Below are 18766 nucleotides of genomic sequence, written 5' to 3'. Positions count from 1 at the left end.
GAAAGAATGCTCTGTCCGAGGCTGGGTGCACAGGGCTGGGTCACACTCCCACAGACTTGGCTGAAGGACCCTCGAGGTCGGAGGGCCCACACCTACCCATCCTGCCCCCAGGGAGAGTGCCCATGGGAGCCAGGCTGCTCGGGGCAAAACCCCAGACCGAGGCTGAGTGGGCTGATGGCTGAGAACCCCGCTCTCCTGTTCTGGCACCAGGAGCCTCTTATCCATAAAGTGGAAAAACAGTAGTGCTGACTCCCTAGGCTTTTCCTGAAGGTTCTTGGGGATCGTGCCTGTAAAACTTGCCCTGCTCCCCACCTCCCCAGCCCCCCGCCCCCCGGCTCCGGTTAACAATCAATGGTAACTATTATGATAGTGATTACAGGATTTATCAACATGATTGTCGTCTAGGGTCCTATTTTCTCTGTTTGGCCCCAATTCATTACCATCTCTCCCCCCACCTCACCCCCACTCCCCATCTTGCCTCATTTTTCAAAACAATTCCCATGGTCTTTGAGAGGGTTCTGGTTGTTTATGGTTTTCAGAAATAGGCATTCAAAGCAAATTCCTCATCTGCTCTCCTTGTGTTCCCCCCAAGACAGAATGTGCGCAGACAGGATCTCATCCGGGGAAGGGGAGTGCAGGCAGGGCCAGGCCGGTGGACGGGGTTCCAGGGGCTGAGCTTCCTCCAGGCGGAGGGCGTGGCTTGCCTGAGACCTCAGGTGGAGGATGTCGCACATGCTCTGGGCCTCCTCCCTGACCCCACTGCTTTGCCGGGCCCCAGGGTTACATCCCAGCTACGCCGCCTGCTAGCTGTACGACCTTGTGCCAGAGACTTAACCTCTCAGTTTCCTCCTCTGTAAAATGGGGCGACCCGCCCAGCCGGTGTTGCTCAGTGGTGAGTGTCGACCTATGAACCAGGAGGTCACGGCTTGATTCCTGGTCAGGGCACATGCCCAGGTTGCGGGCTCGGTCCCCAGTGTGGCAGCTGATCGAGGATTCTCTTTCATCACTGATGTTTCTATCTCTTTCTCCCTTTCCCTTCCTCTCTGATCCACAAAAATGTCAATAAAAATATATTTTAAAAAAATGAAGTGGCGTGACCCAGTTCTACCTCACAGAGCTATGGAGAGGATTCCATGAACTGCTGACCAGCCGGGTGCCTGCTGCTCCCGGAGATCAGCACGAGAGGGACAGTGTCACGTCCGCCTCTTTTCCTTTGAGAAACCTGGAATCCGAGGCTGCCAGGTTAGCAGGGCCTGTTCGTGATTGAGTCCAGCCTGTTAGTGTGCAGGGGAAACTGAGGCCCAGCGAGGTACAGCGCGCCAGCGCACACGCCCCTGGACGGGACTCAGCACCAGGAAGTCCTTCCCAAGGAGACGGCCCCCTTGTCGTGGGTCACAGCCCTCTCCGGGCCTCAGTTTCTCCACCTGCACAGAGGGATGCCTGGCGGTGCACGTACTGAGTGTCTGACGGGTGCCGAGGCCACAGGACTCACCTTCTCGGTTCAGAAACCGCGTTAGCAGAAGAGAGAAGCCAACGACCAGTGCGAGCAAATAGGTTGTTAACTTGGTAGATGAGTCACTTTTAGGATATTTATTTTTTATTGTGAAAAGAGTCACGCACGTAAGCTAATCAAATGTAATAAAAGTGAGTAAAGCAGAAGATGGAGTGGACTCTGCACCCCTCATTCCCACACCCAGAGGTCCCATGTCCACAGTCTGCAGTGTGGCCTTCCCGACCTCATCCCAGTGTGGACACCTTCCCACGGTTGATGCTCATACCTATAGACCCTCCTCCGTCTCCTCACGGCCTTTTCCTTGTGCCCACAGCTGCCAGTCACCCTCCAAAAGGGCCGTCCCCTTTCTAACACCCCAGCCCCGGTCAGGTTCAGTTCCTCGGCATTCCGGTCTGACCGGAACCTGGAGTCTTGGTTCCGGCTGCATCTGTTCGAGGCTGAGTGCCTTTTCACTTGTCTCTGGCTTCCTCATCCTTCTTCTGCCTCGGGTCATTGCCCATTTCCCTGCGCGGCGGTTCCCCCAGGTGTGTGCAGGAAATGCACGCTCCTGCCCAGAAACGCAATGCCGAGAGCAAACCATTTTACAAGCAGGAATTTGGGGGGCGTGGACGTCCCTCCCTGGGGCAGAGTCGCTGCATGCAAATAACTGTGATGACCTCATGTCCCCGTTGGTCCTTCCCTTTCAGAGAAAACGGGAAAGATCCTGACGGAGTTCCTTCGTTACTACGAGGACCAGTATGGCGTCGCCCTCTTCAACAGCATGCGCCACGAGATCGAGGCCACCGGGGGACCGCAGGCCCAGCTGCTCGCGCGGAAGGTGAGAGGCCCCGAGCTGACGTGGCTTCTGGTTGGGCTCTGGCATCGCTCACCCCGTGGTCTCAAGCCAGTGGCTGCTTCTCTGGGCCTCAGCTGCCCATTGTTGCCATGATGGGCTCTCAGGGCCCCACCCAGCTTCTGAGCAGGCAGAGGACCTGGTGGTGGTGGTGTCCAGGCCCCTTTCTCACTGTGGGTGACACTCCCAGCTCTGCCCCTTCTGCACAGACAGGCCTGGGTTCCAGCCAGATCCTTCTCTGACTACCTCACTTCCTGGATCCTCAGTTTACGCCTCTGTAAAATGGATCAGCACACCTCCTGCACAGGATGCTGTAAGGGTTAAAGATGCGAGTCAGCGGGTGCCGGGAGCAGGGAAGGAGTTTGGTGGCGCTGGCTGACACCGTTGTCATCACCGGATCCCGTTAGCGGGAGGATGATGTTTGTCCAGTATGTGTTTGTCCCACGAGGGACTGGAAGCGCCCTTGGAGGTGCTGGGGCCACTGTCCTGGAGGGATGGAGACTGGAACCCCGTGGTCTGGTAGGAAAGAACTCGGCAGGATCTGGGTTCAAATTCTCTAGGTTGATCCAACCCCCAAGGCTCAGTCTTCTCATCTGACAAGTGGGTGCATACCTTCTGCGTAGGGCCGTGGTGAGGATGCAGAGAGGATGAATGTGTGTGTTTGGGGGCAGGTGGGATTACTCAGGGGGTGTGAGTCCTGACCTGCTGGGTGACCTCAGGCATGGGGCTTCACCTTATTGAGCCTCAGTTTGTCTGCCTGTGAAATGGCGTTCAGACAGAGGAGTCATGGGCCAGAGGACTCAGGGCAGCTTCGTGGAGGGGTGGGATTTCATGGGGCTTAGGCATGGATACAGGCATTGGGGGTGGGGGTAGGGGTGGGGACGGGGAGGCAGCAGAGCAGACAGAAAAGGTTAGGAAGGCCTGACACCGGGATTCTTATTTTATTTCATCCCACTCCCCATCCTCCCCAAACGAGGGACTGAAAACTGTGCTGTCTGCCCTGAAGCCCCAGAGGGGTGGGAGCTGGTGTCACTCAAAGCTCTTGGCTTTGAGGAGTCATTACTCTCTGGTGTCCTCTCAGCTGGGGGAACAGCTGGAGGCACTAGCTCAGGGGCTGGAGAGCTGCTGAGACTAGGGATGACCTTGACAGAGACCGGCAGGCCCCTCGTCCGGGACCCACCGACTGTGTCAGGTCAGATGCTGGCCCCGAAGTCATCGGCAGGCACTCCAGGAGACAGACAATGAACAGCTCCTTGCACAGTCCAGTGGGTGCCACCAGAGGGTGAGCCCAGGTAGTGGGGGCTTGGCCTCTCAGCTGAGGACCTGATGGGATAAAGAATATCAGGCCATGGCACGTGCAGGGGCCAGAGCTGAGCCTTTCGATGGCTCGCCCGGGATGGCAGAGGCAGGACTCTGAGCCAGGGTCGGATTCCTAGCTTAGGGCTCTTTCTGCCTCTCCACGCCTCATCGCCCAGCCTGCCTGGGGAGGAGGGGAGGTCAGGACTGTGTGTCAGAGCCTCTCAGAGCATCACATGTTCCTTTGACTTTGGAACCAGCCAAGGCTGTTCTCTTGGTGTCATGGTCACCTCCGACCTTCTGACAAGGAGGGCAGAGGCGCACAGAGGGGCCTGGGGGTCTGGCAGGTGCACACCTGGGTGACAGGAAAGGAGGCAGGTGAGCTACGTCGAGTGGGCTGAGCTGGAATGGCCCCCTGTTTGGAAAGAAATGTCACAGGGATCCAGGTCCCAATGACCGGAGACAGCAGTGGGGGCTGGCGGACAGCACAAGCCTTCACTCTGTGTGACAAGGGCCCTCAGCACTCACGGTGCAGATTCGGTGCAGGAAAACAGAATTAACACGGAAGCAAGAAGAGTAACAGAAATCACCCACAACCCCTGGGAAGCAGGGAGATTTGGTCCCATTTTGTCACTCAGGAAATTGGCCATCACGATGCTAAGTCGTGACAGTAATATTATAGCAATAGAAGTAATGATATTAATCATCGCCATCATCATCACATCGTGTTTATAAGAAACAATAATAAAATAGGTATAGTAATAATCAAAACAGAAGTAATAAAATAGTAGCAGGTGTTTTAAGGGGGCATGGTTCATCCAGCTGTGGGCGCTGAGGCGTGGAGAGGTCCTGGTGCTTGCACAGGCTGCCCTGGTGTGGGCGGCGGAGCTGGGGCTGGAACTGGGGCTGTTGGAACAGGGTCTGTGTGCTGACCATTCACCCCCACCCCCCACCCCCACCCCAAAGAGTCCCTCCGTGGTATTGGAGAGCTTTGCAGAATCCGAAATATTTTGCCTGGGCAGTCGGTTCTGTTTCATTTCCTGCAGACCTTCCAATGGAAACACGACGCTGCCATTTGAAAGTCTTAAAAATAAAACCCAAACCCACAACCAACCACCCATTCTTGGCTGCCCAGGATCTGGGGGTGGACTTGGGGGGTGGGGTGGGGCGGGTTGCTGAGCCCCAACTGCCACAGCCTCCCGCTGCCCCTGAGTCCTGGCACCTGTCCTAAGCGGAGGCCTGGGGCCTGCAAGGTCTCAGCAGGGTGTCAGGAGGGCTCTCTCAGCTCATTCTAGAAGACCTGGGGTTTGGGAGGTGGAGTAAGAGTGGGCCCTGACCTAAATATAGCCCACTGACCCGCAGCTGTGACCTGGGCAAAGCCCGCGTGTGGGGTGGTGGGTAGGGGGAATCGGTTTCTTTCCGGTAAATATTTTTATCCCTGGGTAGGAAGCAGTCCTCAGGGTCCTATTGTTTAAGTACAATGGGCCCTCATTTTCCAAGAGTGTTTTGGCATTTCCCCTTGAAGGGTAGCAGGGAAGCTGCTGGGAAGAGGGGGCTGCGTGTGAAGAAGGAGGCCAAGGCCAAGGCCGGGACCTGGGGGCGGCTTGGGAGGGGCCCCTCACACCAGGCTGCAGCTGCGGGGCCGCCAGAGGCAGAGCCAGGAAGCTAGGGGGCCAGGCACCATTAAATCACGCTTCTCCCATGATGACATCTGACCCATGTTTCTCCTGCAAAAGGCACCATATTTGTAGAACAGGTAGAAGCTGCCCAGAAAGCGTGGAGCCCTGCCTCCCCGAGCTCCTCCCCGCCAGGAGTGAGTCTGCTTCCTGGTGGCCTGTGTCTCCTTTCCCGAAACTTCTGGGCGAAACTTCCGGGCGGGCGCTGATCTGCTCTGGAAGCACTCCCTTACGGGGCCGCCCCTCCTCCTCCCCAAAGCAGTCAGTCTTGGAGCGGGGAGATTGACGCAGACTGAGTAATCCTCACTGTGGCCACTTGCGGACTGTGGGCTGCACCCGGCCCCCCAGGTGCCAGCAGCCGCAGCTGCCTGTGTGAACTGCACACGTCATCTCAGAGTCTGAGATGAAGTCAGTGCTGTCACGGTCCCATTGTACAGAAGAGGAAGCTGAGGCTCACAGAGGTGATGTGACAGGCCTGAGGTCACTCTGGGTCAGAGGCAGAGTTGAAGTTAGGGCTTTGCAGGCAGGTTTGGGCTTTTCTGCCGCTCACACTGGTCACCAGTCTGCCAGGATGCCGGTCAGACATCGAGCCCTCCAGACTGGGGTCCCCTGCACCCCCACCCGGATTCATGGAGGCCATCCCATCAGCTTTCGGCCGGGGAGGCTCTCTGGAGCCACCTTGGTCAAGTGTTTGTTGCCTTGAGGAGAAACGGAGGCCCAGAGCTGGGAAGAGACTTGCCCAGGCCCTGGGGCCTTCACCGGCCTGGCCCGTGGGCGTGTCCCCTCTGCAGAGTGACTGCCCTTCGGAGGGAGTCCCAGACCCATCCTGAGGTAGCTGTGTCTGCGAGGGCCAGGACGGCGTGCGGTCCTGCCTGGGTTCTGAATTGTGGTGTGCGGCCTGGGTTCAAGTGCTAGCATCTCCATTGCTCTCCTGGACCCCTCACTGCCCTGAGCCTCACTTGCCTCGTTTGCCAAGTGGGCTGGATGCAGCCCTGCCCCGGAGGCCTTCATGGGTGAGCGCGGAGGCACCCAGGCCCGCTGTCACCTTGTCAGAGGACCCCTGGGCCTCGTCGGCCTCACGCCCGCCCACCTCCCTCCCACAGGTGCCGCTGGATGAACGCATCATCTTCTCGGGGAACCTCTTCCAGTACCAGGAGGACAACAAGAAGTGGAGGAACCGCTTCAGCCTCGTGCCCCATAACTATGGGCTGGTCCTCTACGAGAACAAAGTGGTGAGGCCGCCACTCCCTCCTGGGTGCCCGGTGCCCTCACTGAGCCCGGCTCCTCCTCCAACCCCAGCCAGGTCTTCTTCCCCTTCTCCTTGGCCCCTCCCCTCCCCAGCTGTCCTCCTTCATGCAAGCCCCCTACTCCTAAATCTGAGACTCCAGACCTCCACCCTCACCTGCCACCCACCATCCCCCATCCTGTCACCAGGGCCAAAGCAGAACCTCAGCCCCCATACCCTTCCCACCTCCCCATAGGTTCCCCTCTAACGTTCATCCATCCAGGCATCCAGCTCTGGATACCCCAGAACTAGCTCACTAGCTCCTATGTACGCATCCCTGCGAATCTCTCTCCAGTTCTTCCAAATCCCCGTTTCCAGGGCCTCCTCCAACTCAGCTGCCCCCACCTCAGCCTGGGCTTTCTGCCACTCAGCTCCTGGGACCCCTCCCATCCTTACAACAGCCTCTCCCTGGGTGGTGATCTGGTCTTTTCCTTCCTGGTTATCCCCTCGCATTTCCCTGCCCTGCAGCGGGAGGGATGTGTCCTGTGGAGTGTATGCCTCCTTGCCTTGGGCCCTTGCGGAAGCCCCACCCGGCTGAGCCACAGACCCAGTTTCTTCTACCAGACATGTCTCCAGAGAAGCCAGAAGGACAGGCTGGAGCCCTGTGCTGGGCAAGTCAGTGTTAAAGTAACCGGGTCAGGAGCAACCTGTTGCCGCAGGGCAGTGGTTCACAAATGGATAGAATTCCGTCAGGATGACCTGGAAGGCCTGTTAAAAAAAAAAAAAGCAGGTTGCTGGTCCTGCCCCCGTTTGATCCAGGCCTGGAATCTCTCTCAATGTGCATTGAAAGGGTGAGGGCTATGCCCTCCATCTTACCCCGGATCCTCCATGTTGGGGCAGCCGCCATGTGCTCAGGAAAGTACCTTCTTCCCGGAAGTCAGGATTTCTTTAAACTAACCAATGACAATCAAGGGACATGCGCGCCATAGAGATGACCACATCCTGTGTAACAAGACTCGACCTTCCCCATGGCCAATCGGCAGGGCCCACAGTCAGCTCCCCTCCCCTCACTCCACCCCCTATTAAAACCCTGTTTCTCTCATGGTGGGGGCATTCTGTTTCCGGTCGCTGCGTCGGCCAGGAGGCAGGGTCCAGTTAGCTAGCTCAATACAGGACCCTCTGCTTTTGCATCGGAATGGCTCCCTGGTGTGGTTTTTGGGGATCTTGAAATCTGGGCATAACACATGTCTAACCAGTTCTCAAGTCTGGACCACACTTGGCCAGTAACCAGTGCACCCCGACCCCGTACCCCAGGTTTGAGCTACTCTCAAGAAATGTGCTGCGTAGTGACACCTAGCGGCAGGGTGCAGCATGGCAGCCCGGCTGTAGGAGCTACTTATGCAGCAGAACCACTTTGCTCCTGGCTGGGAAAGGAAGCAGTGCCCAGACCTGACTCTCCCCCACAGGAGACTTGTGTGGTGCTCAGAGCCTAGGGCTTGGTGGACAGTTCAGGGAAATGGTCAGACACCCTGGGCTCTGGAGGCTGACAGTCCAGGATCATGTCCTAGGTCCCCACTTACCAGCGGTGTGAACTTGTGGCTAATAATGGCACCCACCTGCTGGATTGTGCAAATTCTGTGAAACGAAGCATGCGGTACCCGTAGCACAGGGCCTGGTAGGTAGTGAACACCTGGCTGGGGGTACCTGCTGATAACAGAGGCAGTGGTCGCAGTAATGATAATAACCTCCGTGTGCTTACTGTCCCGCTGTGCCCGGCACCGTGCTAATCATTTCCTGTGGATTATCTGCTCAGTGAGGTGGGGGTCATTACTATCCTGGTTTTATGGATGAAGACCCTGAAACATAGGAGGTGGAGCAACCTGAACTTCAGCATCACACAGACGGCACTCGGCGGTGCCAGGATTTGAGCCCCGAGCCTGGGTTCAGGTCACTAGACCAGGTTGACCCTCCTCACCCGGTTGGTTAGACTCCTCTTCCTCTTTCCTGTGTGTCTCTTCTTCCTTCCCCTCTTCTCCTCCCGCCTTGGGCAGCAACACAGAGGAGGGTCCTGGAGTCAGAGCTGGAGATGGGATTGGCTTGGGCATTACCTGTAACCCTCAGGGACCGTCTCTCTCGCCCTCCCCGCAGGCCTATGAGCGGCATGTGCCACCCCGAGCTGTCATCAACAGTGCAGGCTACAAAATCCTCACCTCCGTGGACCAGTACCTGGAGCTGGTTGGCAATTCCTTACCAGGTAAAGGAGCACCATCCCAGGCTGAAGTGCCCTGCACAGGCCCCGGGATTTGGCCCAGGGAGAGGGCAGCCCTGATCCCGGAGCTCCAGGCTCCACATTTGCAGAAAGACCAGCTGGGCCTGGAGCTGCGGGCAGGTGCCCAGCATGAACTGAGCCCCAAGAGAGGAGGCCCGAGGCCACGCAGTGAATCCAGGCTGGACCTGTGCCTTCTCCCCGCCCCCCCCCCCCCCTTGTCCCCGAGTCCCCTGCTTCCTGAAGCTTATGATCACAGCTGTGCACTGGGGACCTCACTGTCTATCCTTCCTCTTCCCTGAGTCCTTGAGAGACTCCCGGGAGAAGGTGATCGGGGTGACCCTGCTTTGTAAACTGCTGAGTCAATACTGCATTTTCCAGGAGTTATTCTCCGAGTCCTGTGCACCCCACCTTGTCACAGACCCCCAGAAGCCTTACAGGGGCACAGCTGCCTCTCAGGTGATCCCAGGGAACTAAAGAGGGGAGGATGCTGGCCTGGGGGGCAGCATGGGCCCCTACATGGGACTTGCGAGTACAGCGCCCCTGGCTGAGAGCTCAGCTGGAGTGAGCATTCCTGGATCCCAACCCGCACTCTGGTTTTGTTTTTGCTGTGTCTTTTTGGGCAACACCGCACTGAGAAGCCTGACCTTGGGGTGTTGTGTGGACCCCATGAGGTCTGTGTGTGCCGAGCCCAGCCCAGGGACACAGACGGAGCCAGGGCACAAAGAAGAACCGTCATTGTTTTGTTATTAACAACAGTGGTGAGGTCGCAGCCCAGGACCCCTTATCTCACTGGATCTCAAATATCCATGCAGACAAAATAAAGAGAGAAAAATGCCTTTTTATTTTTCCTATCCCCCACCCCCAGGCCTCCCTTCCCCCTTGGACATTTAAGCCACACTTTGGCCTCCATAGCTGACATTCGAAGGGAAACCCAAGAAGGTAATGCTCAGCCTTTGAACCCGAGGGCCCTGACCCTGTGTTATCAGTGCCTCCCACAGGAGCTCAGACCTTCCCCAAGAGGGGGCGAGGCGCTGCATCACCAGCTCTAAGAAATGGGCCTAAACAGACGCCGGGGCCCCGTTAGCCACGCTGTGGAGGACGTGATCTCACAAAGAAAGGATGCTGCCTCCGCTGCACAGGCAGCCCCCTCTGGGCTTGAGTTGACCCTCAGATCGGAACGTGCAGAGGGCAGCTGCTCAGGGGGCACTGTCTACACAGGGATCACATCAAAATCAGGCACTGCCCCCATCCTGAAGTGCCCCACGCAGTTCCCACTCATCCTCTGGCACCCGTCTGCACGGCACTACTACTTCTGCATGATGACGGAGGCCGAGCAGGAGAAGTGGCAGGCTGTCCTGCAGGACTGCATCCGGCACTGCAACAATGGTGAGTGGGGGTGAGGGGCATCACCTGGGTTATATGTTGAATGGTGACACCTACTGGCTGAGTGTGTTATGGCACCCCTGCTCTATGAGCTATTCTCTTTTCCTTCCAGACTTGAAAGAAACCATGGTGATGCTACCCTTAACCTTCTTCCTTTTTTTTTTTTTGTCTTCTCTCTCTCTCTCTCTCTCTCTCTCTCTCTCTCTCTCTCTCTCTCTCAACCTTCTCCCTTGATGAAAACAATTCTGTGTTGCCCTGACCAGGTGGCTAAGTTTGTGGGAGCATCGTCCTGTATACCAAAAGGTTCCGGGTTCGATTCCCAGTCAGGGCACATACCGAGGTTGTGGGTTTGATCTCCAGTTGGGGCACGTGATCTATGTTGATGTCACATTGATCTCTCTCTCTCTCTCTCTACCTCCCTTCCTCTCTCTCTAAAATCAATAAACATATATCCTCCGGGTAGGATTAAAAAACCCAAAACAAACAAAAAAATAATTCTGTGTTGTTCTGAACTTGCTGTCAGAGGGGCGTGATTGTTATGCCCTTGGACCCAGGATCACAGAATCACAGTCCGGATCCTGCCACCTTCTAGCAACCTGACCTTAGGAGACTGACTTACTCCTGGGAGCCTCTGAAAATAGGGATAGAATCCCTCCCCCGCCTGAGGGTTAGTGAGGATTCACCATGAAAATCCACTCAATGCTTGTAAAAAGTGGTTTTTGTTACATCATTTTTTCCCTTGCACTGACCCTAGGTGCTCTGGGAAGTTTACCTCCTTCCTCAGGGCCTCAGTGCCCTCAGCTGTGAAGTTATGAGGCCTCTTTCAGCCCGCCCATTCATTCAGCAAACGTTTGGGTGCTAAGGATGCCTCAAGGGAGGAAGAGGTGGTCCCAGCACCAGGGCTGCAGCAGCCCGGTGGGGGAGGCAGATGTGAAACAGATGAGAATGCCAGGGGTGATGAGTCAATCACAGCTGTGCTGGGTGCTGGGAGGGAGCTGCCCGGGGAGCCTTGAGGGTGTGAATGTCCTGGGGAGGAGGGGGTACTGATGAGGTGTTCGGGGGGAGCTCTGTGAGGAGGTGATGGTTCAGCTGAGACCTGAAGGATGAATTGACCCTCAGCAGAGGGAGGAGAGTTCCAGACAGAGGCCACCGCCGCGTAAGGGGAGGCCCAGAGGGGAAGCAGTTTAGAGGAGCCCTGAATTGGGGACAGGGTGACCTGAAATGGGGTTGCCGGGGACACTGTGGTCGGGAGAGCCTACGGAATTGGATCAAAAAGGCTGTGATTGTCTTGAGGGGACGGTGGGGCCCTGAGGGAGGAACAACCCTGTCCCGGTCCCGACTGCCTTCCTAGTGACCTGGCTTTGGGGCAGCAGAGGGAGGCACTGTGCCAGCCCCGCCCACCCCACGGCCCAGCCCACCTTGGACTGGGCTCCACACAGAGGTGGACGGAAGGTGTGGCACCCACGCCCAGAGGCGGCAGTCGTGGTGCCTGGGCTCACCCCACTTGTCCTGTAAACTCTCCAGAGCCGCCTCTGCCGTCTGGAATCTGCCAGGCCCCGCCGCCCACAATGGGTCTCCTGTTCCCAGGTCCCCCGGGGCTGTGGGGCCAGGACTGGGTGGAGGCCATCTGGGCTCTGGCTGCCCGGCCTGGGCACCCTCCCTGCTCCTTCCTCCTTCCCTCCCTCCCCCTCCAGGTTTCTAAGGCTAATGGCTGACCTGGCAGGGTGACCCCAGGCCCAGTGGGGAAGTCACTGTTTGGGACCCCTTTGCACAGTGTGGGGTTCAAGTAGAGCGCTTGGCCCAGGCCTGGCACATAGTGAGTGCTCAGCTGGGAGGCGAGGGCAGCCAGGGGTGTCTGTGCCCGGGAAGGGGGGAGGCCGGCAGAGCTGGGGAGGGAGAAGGGGTCCTGCTGCGGGAAGGTGCTCCAGAGCTGCCAGGCTGGTGGGTGAGCCTTTCCTCCACCCAGGACTGTGGGAAAGGGCTCTGCTTCCTTTAGCTTGGAGGCGGGGCCTGGAATTTGTGGGGCCTGGAATTGCTCACTGCTCCAGGGCTGCCAGGAAGTGGGGGGTGCGGGCAGGGGGGAGGGGGTGAGTGGGGAAGGAGACCAAACTGGGTGGGAGCCAGCTCATCCCAGCCTCCCCCCCCCACACACACATCCTGCATTCCTGGAGCAGTTGGGGGTGGCAAGAGGCAGCTGGGGCACTGAGCTGAGCCCTTGGGGTGGGCCCGGGTGCAGAGGTCAAGGCCTCTTCCTGTCTGCTGCCCAGGACAGGAATGCAGTTTCCTTTCTCAGCCTGACCCTGAGGACCCCACAGGCAGGAAGTCTCCAGGTCTGGCTGGAGTCAGGGAGTTTTGGGTCTGAGCCCTGATGCTGTGTGTTCTTGAGCCGGTGAACTGCCTCTCTGAGCCTCTCTTCTCACGGTGGAAGGAGGGGCTGAGAACCGCCGTTCCTCGCGGGATTAGAAGCAGGGATGCGGGCGAAGTTTTGAGGCCTCAGCCCAAGCACTGTCTTAGCTGGCTCTGGTGGCCTGGGCGGCTTAGACAGTAGGAATTCATTTTCTCCCAATGCTGGAGGCTGGACGTCCCAGATCAAGGTGTCGAGGAGTCGGCAGGTTTGTTTTCTCCCGAGGCCCTCGCCTTGGTTGCAGAGGGCTGCCGCATCCCGTGTCTTCACTGGTCCTCCTGTGTGCGAGCCTTTTCTGAGTCAAAATTTCCCGTTTTTGTAAGGACACCAGTCAGACTGGGTTAGGGCCAGGCTGATGCCTCATTTTCCCTTCATTACCTCTTTACGTCCCTGTCTCCCAATACCGTCACGTTCTGAAGTGCTGGGAGCTAGGGCTTCAACATAAACATTTGTGGGGACACACACACGTCAGCCCCTAGCAGCCAGGCTCATGGGAATGGCTCAGGAGGAGTGGCCCTCGCTTTTGTAAACTCGGAGCTCAGCATGCAGATCAGACGAGAGACGAGAGACATTCAGGGGGTCTGGTTGGCCAGAGCCAGGCCCGAACGTTGGCAGCCTCCTGCCCACGGCCCCAGCCCTCGGCCTCACCTTCCTCCTGCCTGCAGGGTGCCTCCTCCTGGCCGCCGAGGGTCGCCTGTGGAATATAAATGCCCTGGCGTGGAAGAGGCTGCATATAATGCAGAACCCGCACCTTTAGGCAAAACCTGGTCTCTGGGAGACCTTGCTCCCCCAAGAGCGTGAGCGGGTTGCTCTCCTGGCCCAGGTGGGCAGCACCCACCCCGGGCCTCTGCCTGATGCTCGAGCCGGAACCCCCTGCTCTGCCCCAGTCACTGCTTCTCATGTCAGGTCCCTAAAGCGCCGGGGTGAGGCTTGCCCCGCCACCCCCTGCCAGTCCAGGGAGCTGCCCCTGCAGGGCTGAGGGCTGGGCCTCAGTTTCCCCACCGCTGAGCCCGCTCCCTCCCAGCTCCGACAGGCAGTGATTCCTGCGGTCAGCCACATGTGTCGGGGAGGAGCCCTCCGCACGCCAGAGAGGGGCTTTTTCTCTGTGGGGTGACTCAGCCTGTAGTCATCGCAGCGGGAGGTGGGCACGAGCTGTGCTTCCCTTCCCTCGGCTCCGGGACGCCGCGCGGTCGGAGGCACGTGGCCAGGGCGGCCGCCGCTGCCTGGCTCTGCGCTGATTAACCACGCTCTTCCCCAAGTCAGATTTTGCAACTTCCTGCAGCTGACACGTCCCCAGCACCCAGCCTGCAGGTTCGCCGCCAGCACGGGGGAGGTGCACAAACTCACCCGGGCCACCACCACCACCAACAAAAATAGAGAAATGGTATTGGTGGTATTTTCTAGTCAGCCCTGGACTCAGCGGCAGACCCGGCCTGCCGTGGCAGAGGAGCAGTTACGAGTCAGGTGCCACGCACCCCGAGCTGGGCTTGCGCTGTGGCCCCGCGAGCCTCCCGGTAGATGTGTGAGGCCAGGCTGGGTCATGGTTCCCAGTGTTCAGAAGGGGAAACGGAGGCCCCCAGGGTTCAGTGACCTGGAACCAGGCTTGGCAGTGCAGGTCCCACGGGCACGTTGTGAATCACATCCATTCACCGATGGTCTGTGGCTGCTTTCGTGCGTGCGCGTGGCAGAGAGCATCTGCCTGCAAAGTGGAGAACACTTACTGCCGGGCCTGGCCGGGAGCGTGCAGGCCCCTGGTGTAGGGACCGGGGAGGGGCAGGGGCGGGATGGGAACCCGGACCTCAGGGCGGCCTCTCCTGGGAGGATCAGGTGGCACCTAGTCCTGGCTCTGCCATCCCTGCCCTTGGCCGTGGGCTGGGGCCTGACAACTGAGAAGTAGGGTCAGTGACAGTGCCCATGTCTTGGGGTGGGTGGGAGGCCTTAAGGAGACAAGGAGGGTGTGAAGGAGGGCTGCCTTGCTGCTGTCGGGGGTGGGTGATTATCCCCGTCGCTGCCACTGCAACTGCTCCTGCTCAGTTAGGACAGAGGCGGTGGGGGTTGCAGGTGTTATGTGTGTGTGTGTGTGTAGGGTGTGTATGTGTGTGCACTCCTGTGTGTAGGGTGTGTATGTGTGTGCACTCCTGTGTGTAGGGTGTGTATGTGTGTGTGTGTAGGGTGTGTGTGTGTGTGCACTCCTGTGTGTGGGGGTGGGGAGGAGGGGTGTTGGCTGTCGGTCAGTTGGTCTTGGTGGAGGCCGTTGGGCCAACCTCCTGTCTCCTTCCCTCCGGGCAGGGATCCCCGAAGACTCCAAGGTGGAGGGCCCGGCGTTCACGGATGCCATCCGCATGTACCGCCAGTCGAAGGAGCTGTACGGCACCTGGGAGATGCTGTGTGGGAACGAGGTGCAGGTGAGCTGGGGGGGAGATGCCGGAGTTCCCCGGGGCCCAGAGCGCTGGTTGGGCACAGAGATGGGGCTCTGGGCGCTGCAGGCTTGGACAGAGACGACAACTCAGGTTTGGATCGGCGGAGGCCCAAGTTAGCCAGGCAGATGGAGAGGCTCGCTATTTTGTTCAGTCATTTCCTGGGCACCTGCCCTGGCCCAGGTGCCCAGATGCCACTGTGAACAAGAGGGACACAGCCCCGGACCTCATGGAGCTCTCTGTCTAGCAGGAGAACCAGACAAATAAACACACACACTTCCATGCGCCGCCATGGGGGGCGGGGGGTTAGTCCTGATGGGAAAGCGGCATGTGCTAAGGCCCTGAGGGTGTGGCCCTGGAGCCTGAGGACCCTGCAGGACACCCAGCAGAGAAGCTGAGGCCTGGGGGAAGGATACTCAGGAGAGAGGGCCCTGGAGACCTGGAGCAAAGGGCCACATGGCAAGGAGGTCGGGCCTGAGTGGCCAGGCTTGATGGCACCTGGAGAGGAGCAGCCTGGCCATGTTCCAGCCCCTGACCTGCACGGCTGTGCTCCGGTCCTAGATCCTGAGCAACCTGGTGATGGAGGAACTGGGCCCTGAGCTGAAGGCGGAGCTCGCCCCGCGGCTGAAGGGGAAACCACAGGAGCGACAGCGGCAATGGATCCAGGTGGGTGGTGGGTGGTGGATGGCAGGGCTGGGTGCGGGGCGGGGGGCCGGCAGCTGCCCAGCACCCTCAGCCCAGTGCTGACGCCGCTCTGTGCCCCCAGATCTCAGACGCCGTGTACCGCCTGGTGTACGAGCAGGCCAAAGCGCACTTTGAGGCGGTGCTGTCCAAGCTGCTGCTGGCCCGGCCGGCCATGGAGGCCGTCATCCGCACCGACATGGACCAGATCATCACCTCCAAGGAGCACCTGGCCAGCAAGATCCGAGGTGGGCAGGCCTCCCGCCGGGCTGTCTTCCTCGGGCCGACCTGCTGGGACCCCGGCCCCAGGAGCCAGGCGGCCCTCCCGTCTGTTTCAAGGGTCCATCTGCATTTCACAGCAATGACTCGATTCATTGATTGCTTTAAAAAAAATGGAAATCAAATCTGAGCCGTTGCTTTTCCAAGCTATTTCTAGACACCCAGACCCTGAAGGTCTAAATGTTGTCAAGGAGGCTGAGCCCTCAGCTCATCTTCGGGCGATCACAGCTTCTCACACGTGTCGTTCCACAGACATCGGCTTAGCACGGAGACGATTCCCTTTCACCGAGTCCAACTTCTCTGTCAGTTTACGCTCCTTCCTGTGCTGCCCGATGGGATCCTTTCACTCCCTGCCACCATCACACCACGGCCAGAGTCCTCAGCTGCCTGAGACTCCTTCTGTACCGGCTGTGTTCACTGGGAGTGGGTGGGCCACCGAGAGCTGCCGTTCATTCTGTGGAACAAACACTAGCTGGGCAGAGGGGAGGGAGTGCCGTCAGAGCCCCCAGGGGGAAAGCGCCTGGGTCGGAGTGTCCTGGAGATGGTCCCTGCCACAGCGTCACAGCCTGCCACACGGGCACGCTGAGGCCGGCCACACCATTCCAGACAGGGTTGGGCTCAGCCTTTGCAAAACCCAGAGGCTCGTTGAATCCATTGAAGTATTTTTCTTTCTTTTTTTTTTTTAAAAAAGAAAAAATGAGCAAGACCCGAAGGTGTTCTCTCCCACCTCTAGCTAAAGAAAAGCTGCCGGCGCCTCTAGGCCGCAGTCCTCTGTTTCTTGCGTCACCACTTAGAAATAAGTCCCCGTCAAGTCGGCTCCATCATGTGTGTCTTTGCTGTCACCTTTGGTTTTCTTTAAAAAACACACAAACAAAACCCAACAGCCTGCCTCTAGCCTCGGGGCCTGGGAGGGCTGGGAGCTGCTCCCAGGGGCCTCACTAACCAGCTCCCTCTGGGCGCAGCCTTCATCCTCCCCAAGGCGGAGATCTGTGTGCGGAACCACGTGCAGCCCTACATCTCCTCCATCCTGGAGGCCCTCATGGTGCCCACCAGCCAGGGCTTCACCGAGGTGCGGGACGTCTTCTTCAAGGAGGTCACCGACATGAACCTGAACGTCATCAACGAGGGCGGGGTTGACAAGCTGGGCGAGGTGAGGCCTTGGCTGGGGCCCGGGTGGGCCACTCCCCTCCCGCGTCACCTGTGAACAGGGTCTGAGGGGCGAGTACGCGAGGCTGAAGCTGTTGGGGGCCAGCATTAGAGGAAAGGGGGGACCTGATCCCCTGCCACCAGCCTTTCTAAGCCAAGTGGGTTGTAAAATAGCAAAGAACAGAGAAGGGAGGGAGGGAAGGAGGAAAAGAAGGAAGGAGAGGAGCAGAGAGGAGAGGAGGAAGGAAGGCAACTGCAGACGAGGCATGTGACTATCAAGATAGACGAAGTACGTGTGAGCCATTCATGTGCCCCACAAGCAGAGACAGCCCGGCTCTCCCTGTTCCTCAGTTATCTGGTTCTTGGGGTGAACGCCCTTCCACAGACCCCATTTGAGTACTCGGCTGCCTGGAGCCCCACATGGCTGTCAGGTGAAGGGAGAACCGATCCTATCATAGCCTCCTCTCTATACCTTAAATTGGAGAGTCTACAGACAACATAACCGTGGAATTTGAGAACCAGAAAGGAACTTAGAGGTCAGGAGAAACCTGATTTTGAGGCTGAGGAACCTGAGGCTCAGAGAGGGTGAGCGCCCTGGCCCAGGTCACCCAGCGCCCAGAAGGGAACAGGACCCAGCTCCCAGCTCCCAGGTTGTGCTGCTGGACCATGTTCCTCCAGCTTCAGATCCCCGGCTCCGAGGGCCCAGGCAAGGCGTGGGTCGGGGGGTGCCTACCGTGCAGATGGCCCCAGCTCAGGTCCCGCCTCCCTGCCTCCCTGCAGTACATGGAGAAGCTGTCCCAGCTGGCGTATCACCCCCTCAAGATGCAGAGCTGCTACGAGAAGATGGAGCCGCTGCGGCTTGACGGGCTGCAGCAGCGTTTCGACGTGTCCAGCACATCCGTGTTCAAGCAGCGAGCTCAGATCCACATGCGTGAGGTGGGCCAGAGGCGGCTCCCCGCACACCCCTCAGCCCGCTCCCTCCCACAGCCCCCATCTCCTGGCAGAGTCCCCACCCCCGGCCCCACCCTCCTCTTGTGCGCCCTGCAGCCACGCCCAGCCCCGCGTGCTCCCCTGCTCCGGTCCCCTGTGTTTGGAACACCTGTCCCTCTGTTCACCTGGCTAATTCGAACTCATCTTTCAGGTCTCAGCTTAGAAACCCCTCCCTCCATGAAGCCCTCCTTACTCCCCAAGCCCCTTCCTGCAGGGCCCAGGACCTTGGTTTCCTATCTCCTTGAGGCAGGGACTGCCCGTGCCCAGCCCTGTGCCAGCACAGGGTAGACACTCGGTGACGCTGTGAGGGCGGGAGCGCAGTGAGCGAGCGCACACGCCACCCGCTCCTCCCGGCTGGCTGGGGACAGCTGGCTGAGGGGCCCCTCGGAGGCACGCAGCAGGGGCTGCGGTCACTCGGGGCCTTCACGTGCCCCTGGTGTGTCCCACAGCAAATGGACAACGCCGTGTACACCTTCGAGACCCTCCTGCACCAGGAGCTGGGGAAGGTGCCCACCAAGGAGGACCTGTGCAAGTCCATCCAGCGGATCCTGGAGCGGGTGCTGAAGGTGAGCGGCTCTGCCCGGCCCTGGACCTGCCCCAAGTGTGGCCGAGCCCTGCGTCCAGTCCCGTCCTCCTGCCAGGGCCGGGGGCCACT

The 18766-nt window shown here is 58.9% G+C and overlaps 1 protein-coding gene and 1 long non-coding RNA gene across 3 annotated transcripts in view; both read left to right on the top strand.

Moving 5' to 3' along the window:
- NIBAN2 (niban apoptosis regulator 2) overlaps window positions 1-18766 on the top strand; it is a 48790-nt gene that overhangs the window by 27031 nt on the left and 2993 nt on the right. Inside the window, exons 2-11 of one of the 2 annotated variants that reach the window (XM_059658091.1) lie at window positions 2200-2330; window positions 6421-6549; window positions 8691-8796; window positions 10030-10197; window positions 14888-15003; window positions 15577-15681; window positions 15782-15944; window positions 16938-17125; window positions 17902-18057; window positions 18561-18677. In XM_059658091.1, coding sequence (XP_059514074.1) covers window positions 2200-2330; window positions 6421-6549; window positions 8691-8796; window positions 10030-10197; window positions 14888-15003; window positions 15577-15681; window positions 15782-15944; window positions 16938-17125; window positions 17902-18057; window positions 18561-18677 — 1379 coding nt within the window. The remainder of the gene's footprint in view (window positions 1-2199; window positions 2331-6420; window positions 6550-8690; window positions 8797-10029; window positions 10198-14887; window positions 15004-15576; window positions 15682-15781; window positions 15945-16937; window positions 17126-17901; window positions 18058-18560; window positions 18678-18766) is intronic. The other variant, XM_059658090.1, reaches the window with a different exon arrangement.
- On the top strand, window positions 318-2113 carry LOC132212406 (uncharacterized). Its single transcript, XR_009447731.1, has 2 exons — window positions 318-1242; window positions 1827-2113. It is a non-coding gene; the product is annotated as an uncharacterized LOC132212406 (long non-coding RNA).

The sequence above is a fragment of the Myotis daubentonii genome, chromosome 11, assembly GCF_963259705.1.
Source record: "Myotis daubentonii chromosome 11, mMyoDau2.1, whole genome shotgun sequence".
NCBI lineage: Eukaryota > Metazoa > Chordata > Mammalia > Chiroptera > Vespertilionidae > Myotis > Myotis daubentonii.
Note: the sequence above shows the minus strand (reverse complement) of the source record. Positions and strands in the feature narration are given on the sequence as shown.